The 26117-nt window shown below is 48.2% G+C and overlaps 1 protein-coding gene across 1 annotated transcript in view; it reads left to right on the top strand.

The window, feature by feature from the left end:
* The window catches only part of CAPN13 (calpain 13), a 69549-nt gene that overhangs the window by 8208 nt on the left and 35224 nt on the right, over positions 1 to 26117 (top strand). Inside the window, exons 2-8 of the mRNA XM_088841730.1 lie at positions 749 to 827; positions 2599 to 2714; positions 7726 to 7859; positions 14138 to 14312; positions 15256 to 15330; positions 20801 to 20886; positions 24522 to 24596. Coding sequence (XP_088697856.1) covers positions 749 to 827; positions 2599 to 2714; positions 7726 to 7859; positions 14138 to 14312; positions 15256 to 15330; positions 20801 to 20886; positions 24522 to 24596 — 740 coding nt within the window. The remainder of the gene's footprint in view (positions 1 to 748; positions 828 to 2598; positions 2715 to 7725; positions 7860 to 14137; positions 14313 to 15255; positions 15331 to 20800; positions 20887 to 24521; positions 24597 to 26117) is intronic.

The raw sequence follows: 26117 nt of genomic DNA, 5'->3' as shown, positions 1-26117 counted from the left end.
ACAGGACTCTGCATGTTCATGGCTGTTGAGCAGGTGAATCCATTTCCACTTTGCAGCCATGCTCTCTGGGAACTCTTTTGTCAATGTGAAAAGAAATGACATAGGAACAATTATACCAAATCATGCAAATCCATGTGATGGAGATCCAGGACACAGAGAGGATGCTGAGGAAATCCTGTGGGCTCCTGGTTGCAGGAAAACCTAGAAGGTGCCTGGGGTCTTCCAGAATCAGTCTGGGTGTTAGCCAGGGAGTGGGCAAAGACCTGAGTAATACACAGCCTGCATCCTGTACAGCACGTAGCTGGACTTGAACCTGAAGCTCCAAATGCCTATACTGACTTCTGAGAGATTACATTTCACAAGGAAAGTGTGATTATGCTTGTAAAACTTTCCTCTACTAAATGCATCCTTTTCTTTCTTGGCTGTTTATAGACTCTTAATGAAACACTGCTGTTGGGAGCAGGATGGCTGATCATTTGATGTAAGGATCCTGGTCCTTATCTCCTTGTGCAGTCTGCCCATGCATTTATTGCCAATCTGGGCAGTTACACATATGCCCTTCTGACATCTGCCTCCCTGTTAGCAATAAAACCTGAAGAATGAGGGGAACTTTCCTAACTCAGATCCTAAACACCTCTTTACAAAGTAACCTCTACTTCTCAAAGACGAGGAGAGTGATGTCTTGGGTACCACACTGGGAGACAGAGGGATAAAAGATGCTCATGGCTTTCCCCTGCTCTTTTCTAAGGATTTATTGAAGGGTAAATCAGAGCCTGTCTTCATCCTGGAAGGTGCGAGCAGATTCGATATCCAACAAGGAGAGGCAGGTAAGAACTCAACCTCTTTCTGCTTGCCCCTGGATGGAGGCAGGCTGCCCACAGTCCACCTCTGAGCAGCGGTGGGTGGAGAGAAGCGCCACCCAGCCCCATAGAGACCGGCACCCTCAGTGTTGCTGTGGTTGGACTACTTATGCTCAGACCTTCAGCCTGCAAATCAGCTTAGCAGTGGGTGTGCAGAGCCATTTAGGGAGAGGCATTGTCAAAGAAAAGGAGAAAATATACACAGAGTTTAGTCTGAGCACTGAGGAGAGGGAAGTAAATGTTTATTGAACTTCTGCAAGGCTTTGCTAGATACTTTGCATGAAATAGTTCATGAACCCTGCAACATCCTCATTTTATATGCGGAAGCTAGGGGTCCAAGGGACACAATAATGTCTTTCATGTCACAAAAGCAATGCATGTCAGAGTTGAATTTGAATCTAGGGCTGTGTGACTCCCTCCAACCCACTGGACAGGCACAGGGTGGAGTTGTTGCTGAGACCTGAGGAGTGTGGCAGGAGAAGGGAGCCCCATGGGCGGTAGCAGGTGTGGTCACACAACACCCCTTAGCAAGAACCCGAGGAGTGGGGGGCAAGACTCCTTGGGGTGGGCAAGTGGGCATGGAGCCCAGAGACATAGCAAAATAAGATACAACCCTTGGGACTCCCCTGGTGGTTCAGTGGCTTTGTTTCCAGTGCAGGGAGCCCAGGTTCGATTTCTGGTCAGCGAACTACATCCCAGAACTAAGACCCAGTGCAGCCAAATAAATAAATAAGACACAACCCTTCTGAGAGCAGACTCTACGTCCTTAGAATGTCACTTTCCAGTTAGTGCCCTGGCACTTGGACTTCACCTGGTGAGTTTGATAGAAGCCTGCCTGGCTTGCTGTCTGTGTTGGAGAAAGTCCCCTCCAGCCAGTCGCCTCCTGACGGGAGAAGGGACCTCTCCCAGGGCATCCTTGTGGCTTCCACACCCAGCAGCATGCCTGCCTTGAAAGGGCCTTCAAGCCATTGTGTGAAGGTGGAGAGAAAACTCAGGAGAAGGCGGTGAGCTTGCTCAAAAGGGCTCACAGCAGCCTTCAAGGAGAAACTCAAAGCCATGTTCCCTCACGGGGGAAGAGGGAAGAACCTGGATACGGGCTGGAAAGGCCCCGACACCAGGAGGCACTGAGTAAATATTAGCAAAGAAACACAGAAATCTGTTCTCCCCAATTTTAGAGTGCACCATTGCTACCAATGCTGGCAACAAAATTTGCTGTAACTTTGGTTCTGGGCACCTTGGGCCAATTGAGAATCAGAAGGCAAGTGGCCCATCTACACTACCATCACCATCACAGTAGCAGCAACACCACCAGCCCTATCACTACTCCACCCCTATCCCCACCGCTGTCTCCGTAACTACCACCATCACCTCTGTCTTGCTTGGAACTGACCCCGGTGAATCTTTCCCCCAGTTCTCCTCTCTCAGACAGGAAAAAAAAAAAAAAGCATTATTTGGAAGGAGGTGATGCTAGGAAAGGTTGGGGGCGGGAGGAGAAGGGGACGACCGAGAATGAGATGGCTGGATGGCAGCGCTGACTCTGTGGACATGAGTTTGAGTGAACTCCAGGAGTTGGTGATGGACAGGGAGGCCTGGCGTGCTGTGATTCATGGGGTCACGGAGAGTCGGACACAACTGAGCAACTGAACTGAACTGAGCTCCAACTCTGAGCAGTGCATGAGGTGGGGCTTCCAGGTGTGTCCAAACAGCATCTCACGACTTATTTCCCCCTCCCCTCCAGGAGATTGCTGGTTCCTGGCAGCACTGGGGGCCTTGACACAGAGTCCACAGTATCTGCAGAAGATCCTAATAGACCAAAGCTTTTCATACCAGTATGCGGGGATTTTTCGTTTTCGGGTCAGTATGCTGCTGGGATGCTCCTTAAATGGAATTCTTTGTGAGCCTAGGAAGGCAACTGTCTTGAACGTTCTCTTGGTCTAGCAGCCTGAGATGTGGGAAAGACACTTAAGTGTTAGTTAATGTGTGTTAGCTCCTCAAAATGATTTGAACTCAGGATCTGACAACACATAGGGAAGATGAGTTAAAATGTTTTTGTGTAAATATTTGGTTGTCCAAAATGTTCATTTGGGTTTTTCCATAGCATCTATGGAAAGATCTGAACGAACATTTTGGGCAACCCAATAAAAAGTATGGCAGAAACAATCAGCCAAAGAAAAGAATTGCTGATCAAAGACCCTGTACGTCCTTGAGATTTTGTCTGTCTGTCTCTCCCTGTGCCACACCCTGTTGTTTTGATTACAGGAGCTTCAGAGTGAGCTGTAACAGCTTGTGGCATACGTTCTCCTTCAATATTCAGTATCTTTCCCTCAAAAATATTTTATCTTGTTGATTCTTACACATTTATTCTTCTGTGAGAATTTTTAAATCATTGCATCTAATTAAACAGAAAAGCTACCATGAAGCAGAATAGAGCAGCATTAAATTTATGTATTAATTTTGAAAAATCACAGTTTTATTATTATAATTACTCCTTTCCAAAAGCACAGTATATCTTTCCGTTTATTCAGAACTAGTTTTATGTCCTTCAATAAAATGTTATAGCTATGTTTTGATATTCCTTCTATACCCTTCTTGATAAATGTATTCTCAGATATTTTACAATTTTGTAGCTAACATGAATGGTTTTTCTAACTATATGTTGATGAAAAGAGAATGCTAGTCCTTTTTTGTATTAAGTTGTATCTAGCCACCTTATCAAATTCTCTTATTCTAATTTTTTCTTTATTAATGTCTGGATATTTTTTAGTTATCTAATATTATCCACAAGTAAAGATACTTTTGTCTCTTAATATTAATAGAGTTATTTTGTTTTGCTGTATTAATTAGAAGACTGTAATTTTGAATGAGGTGACAAGAGCAAAATTCTGGCTTCTCTTGATTTTAGTAGCATACTTTCTTGGTATGCCATTCTTTTAATCCACTGTTGGATTCAACTTGCTAAAAATTTATTAGAATTTTTGCGTCTATATCACATGTACAATTGGATTCCAGATTTTTGTTGTTTTTCTTTGGAGTTATACTAGCTTTTTAATATGAGCACATTGAGATTTACTTTGATTTGAAATAATTTGTATAACAGTTGTTAATCATTGATTATCTGTTCTTTGCAAGTGACATAGATAATTGTTGAATTGTCTGGACCTATCTCCTTTTAAAATATGATTTCTTTAACTCTTCCAATGTGTTCAATAGCTATTGATCTACTCGGGCCTCTTATTTCTTCTGGAGTTAATTCTTGAAATTTATATTTTGCTGGGAGAATCAACTATTTCTTCTATAGTTTTAAATGCATTGCCCCAAAGTTGCTTATATAAGTCTCTGAAATTTTATTTAATTTCCTCTAATTTGTGATTAAGTCTACTTTATCAATCTCTTTGCTATATATATATTTAAATATATTATCCAATGGTCGTAAGTTTGATATATGCAATCAAGTTCTCTGATTTATAGATTACATAATCTGCAATTATCTCTTTTATCTTGGCTTATTTTTTGTCTGTTTGATTTGTCATATTCTAAAAGAAGTGAATTAAAGTTCTTTCCCAAAGTTATAGTTTGGAGGGTTCCTTTTATGTTCTGACTTTATAGTTTTCTTGCTGTATTCTTTTGTACCCAAATAATTATGTTTTTCCTCTTCAGCTATTAGAATAAAACTTACACAATACCCCACTTTGTTATGTATGAAGCTTCTAACCTTGACTCCCTCCTCGCCTGATCTCACACCACTATCCCAGATTCCTGTTACTTACATTCCCTGTTATAATTTTGCTCATCCTTTCATTATCAATTTTACTTTCACTGTGTTATGAGTATGCTTCCTGTCCAAAGCATATTCAAAACTCATTATTCACCATTGTTTCCTTCAGCCTTCATTTCCCCTTAAGATTTTTGTTCTAACTTCATTATCATTCGGTAGGAGTAATTCCTTGAGTTTCCTCAGATTATATGAGTATTTTTTCACTTGCTCTTTCTTAAAAACAGTATTTCAGCTGGGTTTAGGATTTTTGGATTACATTCCTTTTTCTCAAAAATCTGTAAATATTTTTTCCATTGTCCTGCAACTTCTCCAATGTTGCAGAAGAAATATCCAATCTATTTTCTTGACTTTGTATGCAATACATTCTTTCAAATTGCAAATTTGTATGAGGCGCTCTCTCTCTTCTTGGTTCAGAAATTTCTTTAGAATATGTCCAGATGTATGCCTTTTTTTATAATTAAATGTATTTATTTTAAATTGAAGGATAATTACTTTACAATATTCTGTTGGTTTCTGCTGAACATCAGTATGAATCAGCCATAGGTGTATCTATGTCCCCTCCCACTTGAACCTCCCTCCCACCTCCCTCCCCACTCACTCCTCTAGGTTGTTACAGAACCCTGATTTAAGTTCCCTGAGTCATACAGCAAATTCCCATTGGCTGTCTATTTTACATGTAAAAATGTATATGTTTCCGTGTTACTCTTTCCGAACATCCCACCTTCTCCTTCCTCCCCCACCCTCTGTGTCCATAAGTCTGTTCCCCATGTCTGTGTCCTTTTGAAGAATATTCTTGCCTGGAATTCAGTGAGCCCTTTCATTCTGAAGACCTGCCTCCTTTTTCTGCTCAGCTGTTTCCTTCTATTTTTTTTTCTGGGTATCCTCCTTTATCCTGGAGGATAAAGAGTTAAAAGAGGATAAGAGGATAAAAGAGTTTTCTCTTCCTGAAGTCCAATTATTTGCATGCTAGGTCTTCTAACAGATGATGCTGGTATTATTGGTCCAAGGATCACACTGAGAAGTTAGCCAGAGGGGGCAGGGTTTAGCTGTGTCCAGGCTCACCTCAAAGCTACAAGTGGTGGAGAGACAGGTGGTTAGGACAAATTGAGGTCTAGGCAGGGTATGCCCTGCCCTTCTGGAAGGTGAAGAAAGTCCCACGGTTCTCCAGAAATAGCTGCAGTGCTGACCTCTGTACATCTGTTCCTTCTGAGTTTGGGCACGGTTCTCAGGAAAGAGCCCTGTATCTGGGCAACTCAGATGCTTTGCCCAAAACCATTCTGGTTTCCTGCAGATACTTGGGTGCTGGTCAGATGGCCCAGGCTGCTTGTTAAAGGGTGCAGACATTATCTAGTGGGCCAGCCCTCCTCATCCAGAGAAGTGAACTAGGAAACACAGATCGCTGACCTCATTCTTGACCACCCCATTTTCATCAGGCCATTTGCATCCTTTCTGGGAACTATGATCTTATCTGAGGTTTCCTTTGTATAGGGAGAGCAAGTCTGGTCAGCTCTACTGGCAAGGGAAGGTGCAAATGAGGGTGGAACCAACCAGATGGGCTCATTCAAGCCGGGACTCACTCATTTCTTGATGGCCTACTGTGTGCTGGGCACTATCCTAGGTGCTGAACAAAAAGGCTATTGAAAAAACAGTTCCTTCTTTCAAAACTGTGATCCCACTCTCATAGTCTCATCTGATCCCAGTCACAGTGTGAGATAGTTGTCACTCTTACTACCATTTGACAGATGGGGAAACTGAGTCACAGAGAATTAAGTGTCTTATCCAATAGCTATTGCTCGGGACAAAACTAGGCCTGGAGCGTGGTTCCACTGACCGGACACTGGCTCCTACACTTTGCCATCCAATCAAACTCAAATGGGCCTGTCCTTCTGGTACCCTCCATCCAGGAGCCAGGGTTAGCTTCCTTGGTGCTTCAGACATGTTCAATGATCTCACTGTAATAGCATCTCTGTTGGCTCCCCACTTCACCTGCCTGTGCATCTGACTGCAGCGGGAACGCAGACCCGCAGCTGTGAGAACACCAGCTCCAGTGGACTGGTTCATTAAAGACTGTAAGAACACCTTCTTTGTTTTGTCTCCCCTGACATTTCCGTCTTGGTCTCCATCTCTGCTTCAATAATGTATCCTCATGCGGGTGCAACCGTCCAACACCTGGGACATTCAGCTGTGGACAAGGCCACGCGGATGGCTCCCCCTCACCATGAGCAGGTGATGGATCGCATCCACCCAGCCTTACTCTGAGCCATGCTGTCGGAGGCTTGCCTGCTGATCCAGAGACCAGCAAACAAACTCCCAAAAGCTGGCCTTGTTATGAATTTTCGTCATTTGGCAGTGTCCCCGGGTGAACCATTAAGAGTTGAATGCTGAAGATTAAACCAGTCTGTTTTGGAGAGGAACATCTGGTTCGTTTGCGCTCTTGGCGGCAGCAGTGCCAGCCTGCTTCATTGCTGCTGCTCTGATGGCAGGGCCAGCTGGACGTGAGGACAGGAGGGTCAGGGCGAGGCTGAAACTGCTCAGTCCTCCCCAGCAACCTCATGTTTGGCGGCCTCCGGGCCCTGCCCACTCTGTGGCTACCATCTGGGATGCTTTCCCACCTCCTTGCCACCTGCAGGAATCCTGCCCGTCTTCCCTCAAGCCTCCAGCAACCTGAAGGCTCTCTTTCCCCATCAGGACACTCCCAGTCACCCATTCTCCTCTGCTCTCAGCATCTGCTCCCGCTGCTCCCATTTTGTACACAAGATGTACCTGGAGCATCTTACATGTGTTCGAAGCTCACAAAGGACGTTCGAAAGTGAGGCAGGAATTAGTAGCCAAGTCCAGCTAGCCCTGAGGCGCCTTCCTCCCTGTCTGCGTTTTCCTTGGTTAAATTGATCTGCGACTCCCCTGTCAGTGGAGATGACAGGCCCGGCCCTGTCTGCCAACCTGGGCTGCAATTTTGATCTGCATAGACTTCTTGTTGCACTGTGGTGGTCATGCGGCAATGGTGGTAATCTTTTGGCTGGGGCCAGGGGGTCAGCCCCTCTCTCCTTCCCCAGCTCTACTAAGGCATATATTTTGCTCTCTCTCCTCCAGTTCTGGCGGTGTGGCCAGTGGGTGGAAGTGGTCATTGACGATCGCCTACCTGTCCTGAACAACGAGTACCTCTTCGTCAAACCTCGCAACAAGCAAGAGTTTTGGCCGTGCCTGCTGGAGAAGGCCTACGCCAAGTAAGGATGGGCCTGTCCATATGCCTGGGGCCTGGATACTGGCCCAGCCTGCCCAGCCACTAGCCCTGACAGATGCTCCCCACCATTCGGTCCTGAGACTTTTGGCAGCTCTGCTCAATTCAAGCAATGCCCCTGGGAGCCTCAGAGCCTTTGCCACCTTGTGGGACATCCTATATAAATAATCACATGTGCAAGGCTGTGTTAGACACAACCCTTGGGAGGGACCCAGAGGCACATAGCAAGGGATGGGCAGGTCAGAGCTGGACAGAGATAGGGACTGACAGTGGTATTATTTTAGGGGCTGTACAATATCATGGTCAAAGTCTGCTGAGAGGGCAGAGAAGAGAGACAGCAGTTCTGACTTTCTGGCTCACAGAGAGTCGCTGCACAGTGGAGGTGGCTGTGAACGAGGCCTTAAAGTGTGGGTGAGATTTCAGAAGCGGGAGAGGGGATATGGGGGCATGGACATCCCCAACAATGGGAATGATATGAGCAGCAACCCCAGCAGACAGTCTGGGGCCTGGTGTGGATACTGTGAGATTGGATTTATGTGTGGGCGGCAGGGCAGGAGCTGCTTATTATTATGTGGTCTAAACACCCTGTGTTAAGGACTATTTTTTGGTGTTCACAAGCTGAAGGACACGTCCCCAAGTCACGTGCTTCACTTGCACAATTTGGGTTGATTTTATTCAACAGATATTTATTGCACTTTTAGTCACAGTCTAGCCACTGCACGGCATCCTGGAATAGAGATGCTCAGGTTGGCCCAGGTGGGGTGTGCAAGAATCATGTGTGTAAGACGTTGCTAGCATCAAGAGCCACACAGGTGAGGGACACATCACAGCTAGAAATCAATACTAGGAGACAGAAGGACACATTTCAGGAGAAAATGAGTAGTTGAGAGTATTCTGAAATCAAGTTTCCCAAAGATCTTCCTAACCAATGCTTCATATGATGAATGGGGAAGCCAAGACTCTGAATAGTGATGTGATGGCAGGTGCAAGCAGTCATTTGATCAGGCGACATTATTTGGCAAGACTGAAGACCCCACCACATCCAGTCTTGGGCTCCGAAGAATGGTTAGGACCCCACAGACCACCGCCAGTCCCTGCCCTGCTGAAGGGCACATAGCTAGCACTCTTTTTATACGTTGTTTCTTTTGAGTCAGCTTGTTCAAAACTAAAGCTGTTGCTCATTTCCAGTATCAGGAGCTGGACATTAACATTTGAGAATGAAGCCCAGAAAACAACCAAGGTGGTTGAAACAATCCATATGTTTTGGGAAGTTAATTCACTTCTAAGCTTCTTATGCAAATGCTGCCATTATCTTTCTTGGGTGGATTCAGAGCTCACCATTCCAGGGCTTCATTTTTTTTTTTTTCCTTTATTGAAAGGGGGGAGCAAGACGGTTCACTTGGAGAATTAGATAGCTCGTGAATGAAGTGATGACTTTGACCCCATTTTGTTAACAGCTGACCTAAAGCAGTCATTCAGCTTGAAAAGAAATGGGAAACTGGACTCAGAATCCACATTGCACTGCCTGAAGAAACCCAGGAGAAAATGTTGCCAACTCCAAAGCTATTTAAAAGCTTTTCTCTCCACCCAAAGAAGGGGATTGTAGAATGTGGAGGAAATCAAATAGAGCACATCAGAGCTAGATGAAGCCTCTGTCAGCATCAAACCCTACCTTCTCTGAAAGATGAGGAAACTGAGGCTGGTGGGGGATGAAATGACTTGCGCAGGGTCACACAGTGTTTGAGGCCAAGCTGGGATCAGATCTGTCCTCCCCAGTCACATGCCTGTCCATCATCCCTTGACACTGCCAGTCCTAGAAGAAAAGGATTTGTCTTCTGCTTCTTTTTGCTTCAGTGTCTGGCCCACAATAATTGCAGAACAAGCATGAGAACCCACATGTCTGAGTGGGGATGGTCCTCTTTCCCTCCCAGGGTGTAGACAGTACTGAGTGAACCTCTGGATTCCAGACTTTGAAACGCTGTTGCAGCTGGGGAGTCTGGAAATAAATTGGTCAAGTGAGTCAGATGTGGAGGGGAAATATATATACATATACGTATTTGTCTGGCTTTTTTCCCCAGAGGTCACAAAACAGGAGAGTGGGGGACAAAATCTGGTAGGCTGCCTAGCATCCTTTCTGGGATCTCTGTGACTCAGAATTACAGCCTTTCAGCATCCTTCCTGGATCTGATTTGCCATTTGAATTCTTCCCTCTCTCCTATCATTGTCAGGTAGAGAGACATTTTCCTAAAATGAGGCTGAAGCTGAGGGGTGAGAACAAGGCTCTCTCAGAATTCCTGGGTCCAGATGACAGGCATAGTGACAGGTGTGGCAGACACAGCGCTCTCTTTCCCTCCCTTTCTATTTTCTGTCAGCCAAGGAAGCTGAGAAGAACTGCCACGTCCCTGAAACACAAGCAGGATCCATGAGCTCGTGTCTATAAAGCAGAGAGAGAGCTCTTTGTCTCTTTGTCTAAACACCCAGCCCCTGCTGGGACAGGCTTCATAGGCATCAGAGACACACAACGAGAGGAGGCTGTGGATGACCCTGAGAGAGGGGGCTGCTGGCTGTGGATCCTTCCCCTTTCATTTGGTGTCTCCGTGGTGGCTGCAGAGGGTAGGGTGCTGACATCAGATACAAGAGTCATGTGTGTGTAAGAGTTTGCTAGCATCAAGAGCCACACAGGTGAGGGACACATCACAGCTAGGAATCAATACTAGGAGACAGAAGGACAGGGGACCACACATTTCGGGAGAAAATGAGTAGTGGAGAGTGTTCTGGAATCAAGTTCCCCAAAGATCTTCCTAACCAATGCTTCATAAGATGAATGGGGAAGCCAAGACTCTGAATAGTGATGTGATGGCAGGTGCAAGTGATTAACCTGAGTCTACTGAGGTCTTTGGTCGTGTGATCAGGTGACATTATTTGGCAAGACTGAAGACCTGGGACCATCCAGTCCTGGGCCCTAAGAAATGGTTACAACCCTACAGACCACCACCAGTCCCTGTCCTTCTGGAGGGTGCATTGGAAGTACTGTTTTTGTACATTGTTTCTTTTGAGCCACCTTGTTCCTAATTGAAGGTGTTGCTCATTTCCAGTGTCAGGAAGAGCTGGACCGTTAGCATTTGAGAATGAAGCCCAGATAACAAGATGAGGCCTGTAGACACTGAGGCCGTGGCCCTGGAGTGATGGGACAGAGCCAGCAGGGCCTTCCTGGTGTGGCTCTGGTGCAATTCTATTTGAAGCCAGAAGGGGGTGTGGCAGCAAGGGAGGTTGGTCATGCTGGTGGGCTCTTGAATAGATTCTAGAACCTTGGTCTTGGGCTTCCCCGGTAGCTCAGACGGTAAATCGTCTGCCCGCAATGCGGGAGACCTGGGTTCGATGCCTGGGTCGGGAAGATCCCTTGGAGAAGGAAAGGGCAACCCACTCCAGTACTCTTGCCTGGAAAATTCCATGGATGGAGGAGACTGGTAGACTACAGTCCATGGGATCACTAACAGTCGGACACAACTGAGCAACTTCACTGGTTCACTGGTCTTGGTGACCTTCTGGCACCCTCATCACCCTCTTAATCTATGACCCAGAGCCTGAAAGCATGTGGAAAATCAAGTGAGTCAGATATACTGAGACCCACCTGGGCACAATCGTGACCAAAGGGAAGCTTTGCAGTTGACTCAGCAAACATCACAGAGATAAGAGTCTAATACCAAACATAACCCCGGTCAGAGAGAGGGAGATAAGATTTAGAACCAGTTTAATAACAAGTCGAGATCCATCTGTCATCTGGTTCCTGTAGAATGGCCCTTGGGTGCTGTGGGTCCTTTGCTTTCATTAATACAAGGCTTTTCAGCATCCATGGTGTTTATACCTGGGACAGTGTCCTGCTGAGAGCGGCTGCTTGATCTGTGTTTGCTGGAGTGGGTTTATGTGAGTTTGGGGGTCTCAGGGGAAGAGAATGGCAGAGTTGGAAGTATGCTGAGAGAGGGATGTCTGAGGGGCCCTGGAGCTGCTCTGGGTGAAGGGCTGAGGACTGGGAGGGATCTTATCCAAGGCCATGGGCCCCAGTAGAGGCGGCAACAGAATGGATCCACGCCTGACCTCCACGTGGTCATCTCCAGAAAGCAAGCCAAGGCCAGGACTTTCCCTGGGAGGGGCTTGGCCACTGCTTGCCCGTCAGGGACAGGAAAGCTGAGATCCCCGGCCACAGCCCAAGTGATCAGGCAATGGTGGGGAACATGCCCACCAGACAGTTTTGACTATGGGAGGCAGGGTCTCCCACCCAACCCAGCTCACCTCCATGTTGTTGTGGGTTTGCCCTGCCTGTATTTTAGGACCCCACAGTAATCTTTCCAGGTCACCCCATTGACAGGAATTTGAGTTTTCAAATCAAATATGACCTCATCCTTCCGGCCTGCTGTAGGCTTTTCCTGTGATCTATCAATCTTGCCTCTCCCAGGAGCACCAGTCAGTCCATCACTGGCCCCACTCCACCATGCTCTTCCAGCTCCAGAGCCTCCTTGTTTAGTTCTTCCTCCCCAGAGTGTCTGTCCCGCTGTCCTTGTTGTTCAGGCATTCAGTCATATCCAACTCTTTGTGACCCCATGGACTGCAGCACTCCAGGCTTCCCTGTCCATCACCAACTGCTGGAGCTTGCTCAGACTCATGTCCATTGAGTCAGTGATACCATCCAACCGTCTCATCCTCTGCTGCCCCCTTCTCTTACGCTCAATCTTTCCCAGCATCAGGGTCTTTCTCAATGAGTCAGCTCTTTGCTTCAGGTGATCAGAGTATTGGAGCTTCGCTATCAGTCCTTCCAATGAATATTCAAGGTTGATTTCCTCTAGGATTGACTGGTTTCATCTCCTTGTAGCCCAAGGGACTCTCAAGAATCTTCTCCCACAACGCAATTTGAAGGTGTCAGTTCAGTGCTCAGCCTTCTTTATGGTCCAGCTCTCACATCTGGACATGATTACTGGAAAAACCATAGCCTTACTTGGATAAAACTTAGTTCAGAGTTGTGCCCCTTCTTAGAAACTTTCCCAGAACCCTCAGTCACTTCCTGTCTGTTCCAAGTTTATCCACACACTCTCATAGTTAGCAGACACCCGAGGAAGGCCAAGCAACCCGATGTGTCCTTTGAAGGGGAGAGCATCTCGGTGGCGAGTTCTGCTGTTCAGGGGGGACAGTAGAAGCAGGGAAGCAGAGACTTGCTGTCCCGATTGTGCCCAAGGGAAGCACACCTCCGTGAGCCAGACCCTCTCCATGTGCTGTGTGTGCTTTACTGGCAGCACCGCTGCAAGAGCCCGTTCCCTGGATGAGCAGAGGGGGCCTTGAGAAGCTCAGCCTCCTGCCCGAGTTTGAGACATCATGACAGGGGAGGTCAGGAGTTGGCCCAAGCAGATTGGCTCTTGAGTTGAGACTGTCTGCCTCACCAGTAGGTGATTGGGGCTGCCACAGTTGAGAGAAAATTGGGAGGAAGGCAAGATAGGGGCAATAAGTCTGGGCTTTTCTCGGGGTATGTGTCCCGAAGCAGAAACCTCATGGGAGGGTGGGAGAGGCACTTTGGAGCACAGGTCTGAGAGTTTAGGTGGTTTGCTTTGGGGATGTGTATGGAAGCCTTGTCCTCACCTATGTTACCTTCAGTGACATCACCTCCTTAATGATTCTTGGAGTGGGGGGAGGGTTTGTTCTGAGGATGGGAAGGGGAATTCTGCATCAAGCTTCACACAAGAGTAAGTATTAAGGCTGCTTATGGTCACAGAGGGCATCAGAGTTGTTGACTGTGGTCTCTTGGAGGGCAGAAGTCTCACCTCTCTTTGAATACAAGGTACCCTCACACAGCCAGTACTTACCACTGTTGTTAAGCAGGAAACAGTGGATCCTCATTGTATTAACAGCCAGTCTTTATTAAAGACTTTCCATGTGCCAGGCACTATGTGAAGCCCAGCCCTAGGAGGTTAAATAACTTATCTAAGGTCAAGCAGTTAAATATCTGGGGAGATTGGGATTTGACCCTTGGCCTGTGGCCTCAGCACCTGCATTCCTAACCTCTATATAATGCTGCCACCTGTTAGACTGCCCAGAGGACCAGGAGAAGGAAGTGATAAGACTGGCACATTGCTAGAATCTTTATTCAGGAGAACAGAAGTTGGCAGATGGCCACAGCCAGAGGGTGGTTGGTAAATCCTTTCCCTGGGAAATACACAGAGGTCCCTTCCTGGAGGCACCAGAGGCGCCACTGGGTTGATCTGCCTTCCTCTTTCCCAGGTTTCACGGGTCCTATGCCAACTTGCACTATGGCTACCTCCCCAATGCCCTGGTGGACCTCACGGGAGGGGTGGTCACCAAGATCAGCCTGCACTCATCCTCGTCTGACCTGATGACGATGGTGAAGACGGCAGCAGAGACGGGCTCTCTGATGACCTGCAGCACCCTGGCTGGGGTGAGTGGATCAAGGATCTTGTTACACTGGTCCGAGCCTTTCCTCACCCCAGAGTGTTCAGCCACTGGCCCATTCAGTTAGTAAGGCGAATGGCCAAGTGACCACCACGGAGCACTGATGCTGTGCTTTATTGCCACTGCCTCATTTAATCCTCACAACGGCCCTCCATCTGAAACCGGGATCACAGAATTCACTTACAGAAGAAGAAATGGGCTCAGAGAGGCTAGGTGAAATGCCTACCACCACACAGCCAGTAAGTGGCTGAGCAGGGCTTCAAGTGCTGTCTGATGCTGAAGCCTTTGCCTATTGCTTCCTGTGACCAGAAGCAGTGGGGTTCAGAGTGATCGGGGGAGGCCCTTTGATTCTCACTGGCTCTAAAGGCAGCACCCCAAAGGCAGCATGCCCCATTCTGAAAAGCTTGGCTGACCCTCCAAATGATCTGATTCTGTTCTAAGGAAGCCAATGCCCTATCCCTGCGGGTCCTCCCTTCACTCTTTAACCACGTGGGCTTTGAGTCACACACCCCTGGTCTGAAACGCCACCTGAAACCAAAATGTACTTTAAATCCCAATTCCTCACGGCCTGGAGGTGGGATGTCTTTCTGACTCCCACAAAATGCCCAGAAGATATGTGTTGGGGTATGTCTCGTTGATAACAAGCCATTAGGGACAAGCAAGCGGCCCAGGTCCTCAGGACTCAGTGGGCTTCTGTCTGTCATAGGATGGTCTCCTGAGGTGTGAAATGCTGGGGCCTCAGACACCCTACAGCCTTCAAACTCCACCTCTCTAGGAAAGAGATCCAGGAACACATGGCATTCCAGCGTGAGTCAGTGGGAGGCTTGTCATCTAGCCCCAGCTCAGCTGCTGAGTGAATTGTGCTTTTCTGGGTTTTTTTTGAAGAATGTATGAGTGTTTAATGCTTGGTCTGCTTCCCTCCTTTGAAGCCCACAAGCGAGTCCATGAGGATGGCAAATGGACTGGTGAGCCGGCATGCCTACACAGTGACTGGCGCTGAGAAGGTAAGGCTCCCTGTGGACACGGTGCCCCAGGGTTCTTGCTCCCCTAAGCAGGAATCAGAAACACATGCCGAGTTGAGCCCAGCAAAGCTGAAATGGTTACTGATCACTCTTGCTTCCGCTGTGTCCAGGCCCATCATGGACAACCTCATTCCCTCTATTCGTCCAAAAGTCCTGGCGTCTGGTATCCCCATCCCTCAGGGACACCCCTCCCCCCAACCAGAGATCTTATTCTCCTTAAATGAACTGAGAGAGGCTGAGTGTCTAGGCAGGTTGGGGGATTAGCCCCAAAAGAAGCAGAATAGCTACCCAATTGACTTTGGAGGAGAATTTGCCCCCAAAAGGGTTTTGTATGTTACATACCAACTTAACTATGACAAAGACTCTCCAAAGTGTAGGGGCTCAAACAAGATCAAGTTCATGCCTCAGGTGAGCAGGCGATTCCAGAGCTGGTAGGTGGTTCTGCCATCTGTAACATGGGGCTTCTACCTGTGAGCCCAGGGCAGCTGCCTCCAGTCTCCTCATCTCCCAGCCTGGGGAGGAGAAAGAGGCGAGGGACACTTACACCCATCTGGAAGGCATGTGTCAGTGCAGGCACACACTGTGTCCTCTCAGATCCCATGAGTCTGGACCTAATCGGGCCACCCCAAGGCCCAAGGGTATCTGGAAAACATACCTGGCAGGGCCGCCATATGCCCAGCTAGAACTTTATTCCCACAAAAGAGGGGAGGGTGGCTCTTGGGGGACAGTCTTTCTCCCCAGTGCAACAACTGACTTGGGTTGGGCAAAAATGCATGTCACCAGTGTGTGCAGTAGCATTTATTCTGGAAAACATGACTTAAGTCCAGCCTCCTCCATTCATAAATGAGAAGCCGAGGCCTGAGAGGGGAAGATCAGGGTTGCATAGCTGCTTGCAGTGGTTGGACTCAGACACCACATCTCCTCAGATCCCATCTATGCTCATCACGCAGACATGCAGGGACCACCCTTCCTGGCCTTGTGATGATTTCCCACAAATGTCCCCCCGACGCTGATCCCTGTATTTCTCACAGCTCTTGAGGTCTGATAATGTTTTCTAGGCCCTAAGAGACAGAGTTACAAACCCCAGGGTCCATTTTTCACAGGTATTTATGGAGCAAGGAATGAAAAGCATCAACTTCTATTTCTGGCTTGTTTCTCATATCTCCCTTCCCTGTGCCAATCTGTCTCTCTTGTCCTTTGACCAAAGGCCAGTTGCTCCACTGTTCTGTGTTTGGGTGAATGAAAAACAGAGGCAATATCTTCTATCTCCTGCCCGCATGCCTGCCTCCCTAAGGAAATCAGTACCAAAATGCTTCCTCTGCACAGCACCTGGAGGAGAGTAGGCACTTAATAGATGCTCTTAAATCAATGCATCTGTCCTTGGCCTGTGAAAATGACATCATGGATCCTCCATCATAGGACGTATGTGAGGAGCTCAAATATTTCTCAGAAGCAAGGAAGAGGCCCTGACAAACCCAGGCCACAGGAGATCCCAGTCCCAATGGCTCCGATGCACTTCATCTGTAATTGGCCACTCCCTTCCCTGAATTCTCAGTGGAGACAGTCAGTACCATCATCACATCTGACCACGGATGGATGCTCTGCTCCCCCAAAGCTCCCCATCCCAGATGTGGACAAGTCTAGGCTGCTACTGCTGCTGCTGCTGCTGCTACTGCTGCTGCTGCTGCTAAGTTACTTCAGTCGTGTCCGACTCTGTGTGACCCCATAGATGGAAGCCCACCAGGCTCCCCCGTCCCTGGGATTCTCCAGGCAAGAACACAGGAGTGGGTTGCCATTTCCTTCTCCAAAAGTCTAGGCTAGGGAGAGCAAATTGGCTTTCTCGTGTGCCAGCCTTGATCCCGGCACTACTGCCTAGATAACTGTGTCGACAAGACTTTGGCTCTGCTTCCAGACTTGGAAAAGAGAGCTATGATCAATGAGTGACATCTGTCCTGGGCCTGGAAGGAAAGAGCCATGGTACCTGTGTGATGTGCCGGCCATTCCTGGCAAGGCCCTTTTCATACATTGAGGTGGCCTCTGTTTCTTCCCTGAACACAGGGGAGAAGGTACTTTGTGTATCCAGAGGTCCAGATGGCTGTGGAATATGAGTCCCGCCAAGGCTGGGCCTGGGGATGGCAGTGACAGAGCAGCCAAGTAGACCTCTGGGGCAAGGGCAGGGAGGCAAACTGGGGATTCCAAGTGGGGGTTTAGCTGGGGTTTGGGCTCCTGATGATGCTGCTCACAGCCAGGATGCTTTTCCCCCACAGCACATGCTTTCAGTTGTTCTTACAGTGCATTGAGTAGTCTGAATAGGACATTCTCCTGTGACAGGAGGTGATGAAGACTGTGTGTCCTCATGGTCCATTCCAGCCGTTCCTGCCATTCTGTGGCTACTGACACTTGCCAGCGTGTGCTTTCAGCAGTACCAGCCTGGTGAGATGATCTGTGAAAGCAGTATTTGGATATTAGCATTTTAAAGGCTCTGAGAAGGCCTGTATTAACAACATACATGCAGCTTGGTTTTAATCTATCGTTAGCCGCTGTAGATTATAATCTACCGTTATCCACCAGTAGAAACAGTTTTCTCTAGGAGTCACTATTAACCATCTATGGAACTTACATTCAAGAGGATACTTTCAAAGAATTATTATCCTAGGAGAGATGACCTGGATCACCTCTTCCCAGTAGCCCCCTTTCTGAGAGATCTGACCAGGGTCAGGGTACAGTCAGTAGCCAGAAGAGTGAAGCAAGAAAGCTCACCCATTCTCAGATGCCGATGTGACCTTGGCCTCGAAGGTGACCTCTTAGCCACTTGACCAAGGCCCATGTGATAACAGAGCTCTGTCAGAAAGAAGTAACATAGTCAGACAAAGACCCAAGAACTTGATTAAAGAGTCTTCCTCCAGAATGAGGGGCTTATAACTGACCACAAGTGCTAAGATTAAACCAGCCCATAAATGCAGCATGCTTTTTAATCCGCTCATCCTCCCTCTGGACGGGACACAGACAGGAAGATAAACAAAATTGGCATTTTTTACTATGCACCTAGCTGGGTCGGTGACTCCCCGGGGCACGGGGCTGTATGTTTCTCTGCATGCATCATTTAGCGCTACCTCAGCCCCTTCCAATCACTCTGGCTGCTCTTCTCCCGAGCCTGCCTGAGCCCCTAACTGTCCCTTAGGCACTGAGGGTGGCTTATTAAGCTTTTTGGACCACCAGAAGACTGTTTCTCACATCCCTGTTCCATGGGCTCCATTATATGCTGGCGGTTAGTAATACACCACGTACAAAGCCTGGGATCCCAGGGGATGGGGCATAGAAGGGGAACCCCCACCTCATATGGCATTAAAAGTCAGAGTACCTTCCACTGCAGTGTCAGCCAGACAGAAGTAGACAGAAAAGAACTGTACCCAAGCTCGGTTCGTGTGCCCTTGTCTGACCCCATTGCTCTCTCATGTATGTGTGTTGGTTGCTCAGTTGTGTCTGACTCTTCACAGCCCTGTAGACTGTAACCCACCAGGCTCCTCTGTCCATGGAATTCTCCAGGCAAAAGTTCTGGAATGGGTTGCCATACTTTTCTTCAGGGGGTCTTCCCCACTCAGGGATTGAACTCGGGCCTCCTGCCTTGCAGGCAGATTCTTTACCATCTGAGCCACCAGGGAAGCCCCTTGCTCCTTCAGGGCACCACCCTTTTGGTAATCACATGCTGGCCCAGGGTTTTCATGCAAGGTCAAAGTCTCAGCCACATCCAAGCATGAGCTGGGCCCTGGAGCAGCTGTAGCCTTTCAGTTCAGTTCAGTTCAGTCGCTCAGTCAGGTCCGACTCTCCGTGACCCCATGAATCACAGCACGCCAGGCCTCCCTGTCCATCACCAACTCCTGGAGTTCACTCAAACTCATGTCCACAGAGTCGGTGATGCCATCCAGCCATCTCATTCTCTGTCGTCCCCATCTCCTCCCGCCCCCAATCCCTCCCAGCATCAGACTTTTCCAGTGAGTCAACTCGTCGCATGAGGTGGCCAAAGTATTGGAGTTTCAGTTTTAGCATCAGTCCTTCCAATGAACACCCAGGATCGATCTCCTTTAGAATGGACTGGTTGGATCTCCTTGCAGTCCAAGGGACTCTCAAGAGTCTTCTCCAACACTACAGTTCAAAAGCATCAATTCTTCGGCGATCAGCTTTCTTCACAGTCCAACTCTCACATCCATACATGACCACGGGAAAAACTATAGCCTTGACTAGACGGACCTTGGTTGGCAAAGTAATAAGAGCCTGGGCTTTGGAGACTGACTGTGGTGAGGATCACCACCTCTGCCACTCACTCTGTGGCCTTGGGAAAGTTGCTTAATTTCTCCGATGCTCATTCTCCACCTCTGCAAGACAGGGGTTATATGAACATCTACCTGGGAGGATTGAAGACTAGAGCACACATCGCACGCTCAGTCAGGCCTGGCTCTGGGCCTGCCTCCACACACGTGTTTCTTTTCCACGTGGGAATATTCTACTCAGAACTTTCTCCTCTGACCTGGAATCAGTGAACAAATCCGCCCCTTCTTCACCCCTCTGTCTCTTCCAACAACATTAACACCGATCAATATCACAGCTGCAATTCAATCATGCTTTAGTTCTTCTCCCCAGGCGGAGGGCTCCTGGATCCAGGAATGTAAGTTCAAAGGGTTATGATTGTTTTAACTTTGCAACAAACAGTCCTGCCCTCTGGCCTCAGTGGTCTGAAGGAATAGGTGTGCTGGCCTCCATATCTGGGAGGGATGATGATGTGACCCCTTCCACCTCCATGCCCCGCTCCCCGAGCCCCCCCAAGGAAGGAAGGAAATTTCAGAGCACTCAGGAGATGCCCCTACAGAGACAGGCTGCCTGAGCCAGGTGCAGCCCCCACCCTGCCCCCCGCCCCAACTGCAGGCTGGGGGAGGTCTCAATTCCCAGGCAGTCCTCTTCCTGCTCAGATCAGCCTCCTCTACTGACCTTGCTCAGGACAGTGCTGTGGAGACCCCAGCACAGCTCCCAAGGGGCTGCCAGCCAGGAAGCAGCTATTTCTGTGGAATAGAGATGCCGGCTGCAACAAGAGGTGGAGGAGGCTGGGGACCCATGAAGATCTCCCCTCTGCAGCCGTGGCAGCACCATCCTCAGAGTTTATCTGCCATGCAGTCTCAGCTGGCGCAGGCTTTAGGATGCAGTCTTAGGGAATGAGGAAGCTGCACCTGCCTTCAAGGTGCTGCGCAGGAAAAAAAAATGACCATTTTCTTCTCGTCTCATTCCAGCTCCACACGGGCAGAAGCATTGATTTTTTTCCTTTCCATTTTTTCTTCTGGCTGCAGCCAAATGAGGTCAGAAGTTAAATTAGTCCTTGGAGGTGAAAAGCAGCTGCATTCATATCCCTTCTGCCAACTTTTGCTGGAGAACACTGACAGTTTTCCTTTTCTGTTCTTTGCAGATTGAGTACAGGAGGAGCTGGGAGTATCTTATCCGCCTGTGGAACCCCTGGGGCAAGATGGAATGGAGAGGGCGCTGGAGTGATCGGTATGGCTTCTGGAAACCTCTCTCTCTCCTTCATGGGGACCTGGTGTTCAGAGAGCACCCTGGCCCACGAGGGCAGCAGGTGGACCTCCCTGCGGGCCTATCCAGCTCACACCTGTGTGGGACTGTCCATCCATCACATGCTCCCATGATGCCATTCACCAGGCATCATTTAGACACCTACTGTGTACTCTGTGCTAAGTACACTGTGCAGGATGGGTCTGTCCTCCAGTGGGTACACCAGAGCAGTGAACTCATACTACCGAGAATAAGTAAAAAATTTAAAGGGGGTGGGGCGGGGCAGAGGGAGATGGAGAGCAGGAGCCTCAGACCATAAAAGGATCCCATGGGATGCGGGCCCTGATGATGCCACATCATCAGGCTGGAAAAGCCTTCTTCTAGACGGGGAGTTGGCAAGCTGAGGCATAAAACAGCTGGCTGATTTTTTGACTCAGTCCACCTGTGTTGTCTCTCCTGCCCTATCGGTCCAGACTCACTTTGCTGGTGGTGGAAGTGACGAGGAGAAGTAGGTCTTAGCTGTGGCCATGTTCCAGGCAGCTGCTCACTGGCCCAGCTGACCTGTGGGGCCCCCGCTGTGTGGTCTGTGGTTCCTGGGGAGCTGGACTGGTCTTTCCCAGCTGCCAGGAGGACTGACTCCTGGTTCCCACCCCTTTGCTGACTAAGAATGACTTGGCAGTCCTGAGCGGGGATGGAGGGCCAGCCACCGCAGACTGGCTCCCTTCGGCTCCTCTCCAGTGAGGCCCAGCCCCTCCACAGGCTGCTGAGGACCTATTTTAGGTCCATGGAAAGAGCCCAGAGGCCAAGGCAGCTTAGCACAAGGAAGAGATGATCCAAAAGGAAATGCAAAGCATTCAGGCACACAAGAGAACAGGCCCCAACAAGCAGTGAGCATCCATGCAGGGAGAAGCGTGTCTTGGAGGCAAAGGCCAGCATCGCTCTTGTCCCCGTCCTGACCCCTGTGCCCCAGGCTGAGTGGCGTGTGATCCTGTGTAGGTCCCGGGATTCTGTGTGAGCCCCAACAGCTGAGGTGCCTACACGAGTGGGGCTGGAGGGTAGTAACATGAGAGAGGTCGAGAGAGGAAATAGGTAACCTGACTTAGGGTAAACCTGTTGTGATCTCAGATACCCTCTGAAAAAAGGGCGGCTAATCCCCCCTCCCCCAACAGAAGGGGAATGAACTTGCAAAGCCACGAGCCACTGGACAGTTTTTGCTCCCTGCTGCCCTCCCTCCTTTTACTGTACCTCTGTTCTTTTCTTCTTCCCCAGGGGTATCCATGGTGCTAACAAGTCCCTTCCCCCCCCCTTCCCAATCATCTCTCCAAGCTGCCCTCTGTGGCCAGGGCGATCAGATTAGCCAGAATCCCTGATTGGGGCTGGCCACAACAGCAGGAGCAGAGGAAGGGAAGGTGCCTGTAGTACATCCTCCTTGAGTAAAAGAGGCAAGAAATTCACATGAGCTGATGTTCTGGCCACAGTCCCTGTGCTAGAGATCAAATGGCCAGTGAAGTCAACTAGGGACCCCAGAGGTGAGGGAAGAGAAGCTTCCCACGGGCAGGTCTGTTCAGGGATGGATGGATGGGGTTGAATGGAGTTTAACGCCCCCCCAAAAAAGGTATAACTCGCTTTGAAAGCGATCCCTAGGTAGGAGGGAAATGTCGGCCGCTGAGCCTAGCCACATTTATTGGTAATGTGTTAAGGGCCAGGAAGCTGGTCTGGGGCAGTGGAACAAGAGAGAAAGACGTGTCACAACCTGGAGCCAGGGAGCCTGGTGCCAGCTGAGAAGTTTAGATTTGTGCCCTAGAGTCCTGGGGTTTATGAAGGCCTTTGAATGGGGCAGAGAAGTGTGCAGAGCAGGAAGGTGGAGTGGACCCCGCCACACCTTCTCTGGTGGATCACATGACTGAGGGCTGAGGTTCACAATTCCCCCACCAATGACCAGGCTTGAAGCAAGTGGCACGGCTGCATCCTCACTTTCCCCATGCGCTGGTCTATCCCCTCCCTAGTTTTTAAGAACTGGAGATGGATCGGGAGAGTGGATGGTCTAATCTCAACCATAAAGGAAATTTCAGTCACACACACTTAAAGGCAAACTTGCATGAATCAATAGTGTATTGATTTACACTCCATTCATTTTCCCTTACACACTGCAGAAAATGTAATTATCACTTAATTATAAAATTACCATTTTACAATAACACATCTGACTGGTTCAGCCTGCAGCCAGAAGCCTGAGTGGTCCCTGCCTTGCTCTCCCGGCTCAGAGGTGACCCAGCCCCACCCTGCAAGTTACTCCCAGAGAAAGATCTCATTACACTTTTGTGCCTGTGGGGCCCATCTCCTATGAGCATGTCTCTGATTTGAGGAGCAGGCTGGAACGGGAGGGACAGCTACTCCGTTCTGCCTATAAGAGTATCCTTCACTGTAGACCCTAGGACTAGCTTTTGGAACACATCATCCCAATGAAGCAGACAGCTTTAATTGTTTATTAAGCCAGCAAAAAACTATGGCATTCTACTATATGCCAAGGCATGTGTTCAAGCCCTATGTCAGATGATATTATGCAATGCTGAGCAATGTCACTGATCTCATGGACCTTGGAGGCTAATAAGGGACAGCAAGAAATATACAGGCATTAGTATCAGAGGGTGCCAAGTGCTGGGACAGGAGTGGTACAGTGTGCTGTGCGGGCTCAAAGGACGGGCGCCACAGTGGGGACAAGGAAGGTGTCCCAGTAGAAGTAACTTAATAGGAGGAAAAATGAAATGAAGTTATTGGGCTTCAGGACTGAAAAGAGGAGGAGTATTCCAGGCAGAGGGAGCATCATGGTGAAGGCCAAGGTGTGGTGGAGGCTGGGTGCTGCCATGGCCACCAAACAGACCAGCATTTCTAAGAAACAAAGATATTCATTATTGTTGGAGTGCATAGTTCAAGGGCAGAGAGAACAGGTTGCTGCTCAGGTAAAACTGGAGAGGTGGGCAGAGGTCAAGCACTGTTTCAGAGTTTGAACTTCGTCCTGAGAGTAGTGGGGCCGTGCTTCATGTGTTTATGGAACTGCCATAATCAGACTTCTGCCTTAGAAAGATCGTTTTCATTGGAGGTGTGGAGAATGAATATGAAAGTGGGCAGGGCTGAGTTCTGGGAGGCAAGTCCACGAGGGAGATGAGGGTTCTTGAACTTGAACATAGCAATAAGGATGGAAATAATTGGATGGTTTTGAGAGGGGTTTAGAAGGTAGAATCAGTGAATCATTAATATTTGGTGATGGCTTGGACGTGGAGGGTACAAGAGAGAATAACCCTTCATGTTCTCACTTGGGCAATAGGAGAAGGCAGTGGTGAGTACGGTTTGGAATAGGTTGATTTCAAGGTCATGGTGGGGCTCTGGTGGAGACAAGGGATGAAGCATAGAATGTATCCTTCTAAAGCTCAGGAAAGAGGATAAGGCTGGGGACAGTGTAGAAGCTATCAGCAGAGAAAGAATTGTCAGGTAGAGTGACAGTGTCCACTCGCACGTGGAAACTTCTGGAGACCTGTGCAAAGGGCCCCTGTCAGGGCACGTGTAATTGAAATGAAACATCCTAGGAGATCTCATCCTATGGTCTGTCTCTCCATGCCCAGGTCTCCAGAGTGGCAGGAAACCCACGACCAACGGAAAAGCCAGCTGTATGAGGATAAGGACAATGGCGAGTTTTGGTACTTTATTTTATTATTTGGTACTTTATTATTATTATATTTTAAATCTTTAACTGTTGCCCAAACCCTCAGTCCCCACCCTTTCCCTAAACTTTTGTGAGAAGGAGGATTAGTTTTGCAGAGACCTTTACAGAAGGAGCTTATTTTCTCCATCAAGACACCAAAGCTTTGAAAAGGATATTGTGTGTTCTCTCTTTGCATGAAAGGCCTTTCAGCTCTGAAATATTAGAACTTGCAGCAGATGTTAATGGTGAAAAGGAATATTGGCACTAAAGCTTTGAAATCAGCAGTTTCCTGGCAACCAGGATACATGGTTATCAGGCGTGTAAATTCTTTGCTGTCTTTTTGGAACCCTGGAGTGCCACAGTCTTTCCTGGCATGAATCGTGAAAGAGCAACTTGAGGTTAACCTCCCAGCCCTTTCTCTAGAGTTCTGAGTAAGTTGTCAGTGTCATCACTCAGCAGCTATGTAAGACTAGATGCTTTAAAACATACCGTCAGATAAAGAAGATGTGGTACGTATATGCAATGGAATATGACTCAGCCATTAAAAAGAATGAAATAATGCCATTTGCAGAAACATGGATGGACCTGGAGAGTGTCATACTGTGTGAAGTTAAGTCAGACAGAGAAGGAGAAATATATGACATCCCTTATATGTGGAATCTAAAAAGAAATGATACAGTGAACTTACAAAACAGAAAGAGACTCATAGACTTAGAGAATGAACTTTACGGTTGCCAGGGGCAAGGGATAGTTAGGAAATTTGAGAAGGTCAAGTACACACTGCTGTATTCAAAATGGACAACTAACAAAGACCTCCTGTATAGCACATGGAACTCTGCTCAGTGTTATGTGGCAGGCTGGGTGTTGGAGGGGAGTTGGGGGAGATGGATACAGGTATATATATGGCTGAGTCCCTTTGCTGTCCACCTGAAACTATTGAAAAATTATTAATAAGTTATCTCTTATGCAACATTAAACATTTTTTTATTTAAAAAAAATTTAAAAACATCCTCAGCCCTACACTCACATTTTAAAGGATAAGATGGACATTTCTCTGATGAGTTGTCCAGTTTATTCAATGACATATTTAAATAAAATTTAGCGTGTGTGAAAAAGAGACTAGGTCTAAGTAATTGAGAATCAGAGGGACACATATAAATTAGAATGAAAACTATTTCCAGTCTTGCAACTTTAATCACAGGTGTGATTTTAGGTGTTAAATCCATTGTATTCTGAGAAGGGCTTCCCAGGTGGCTCAGTGGTAAAGAATCCACCTGCAATGCAGGAGACACAGGAAATGTGGGTTCCATCCCTGTGTAAGGAAGATCCCCTGAAGAAGGAAATGACAACCGATTCCGGGATTCTTGCCTGGAAAATCCCATGGACAGAGGACCCTGGCGAGCTACAGTCCATGGGGTCACAAAGAGTTGGACACAGCAGAGAGAACTGAGCACACACAAGCACAAGACTTCAATAGTGCATTTGGCAAAGGGCCTGTGGAAAGGTGATTAGCAGT

Source organism: Moschus berezovskii, chromosome 11 (assembly GCF_049115385.1).
Source record: "Moschus berezovskii isolate FMDL1 chromosome 11, NW_MosBer_1.0, whole genome shotgun sequence".
Lineage (NCBI taxonomy): Eukaryota > Metazoa > Chordata > Mammalia > Artiodactyla > Moschidae > Moschus > Moschus berezovskii.
This window is presented reverse-complemented; position numbering and strand designations above follow the sequence as displayed.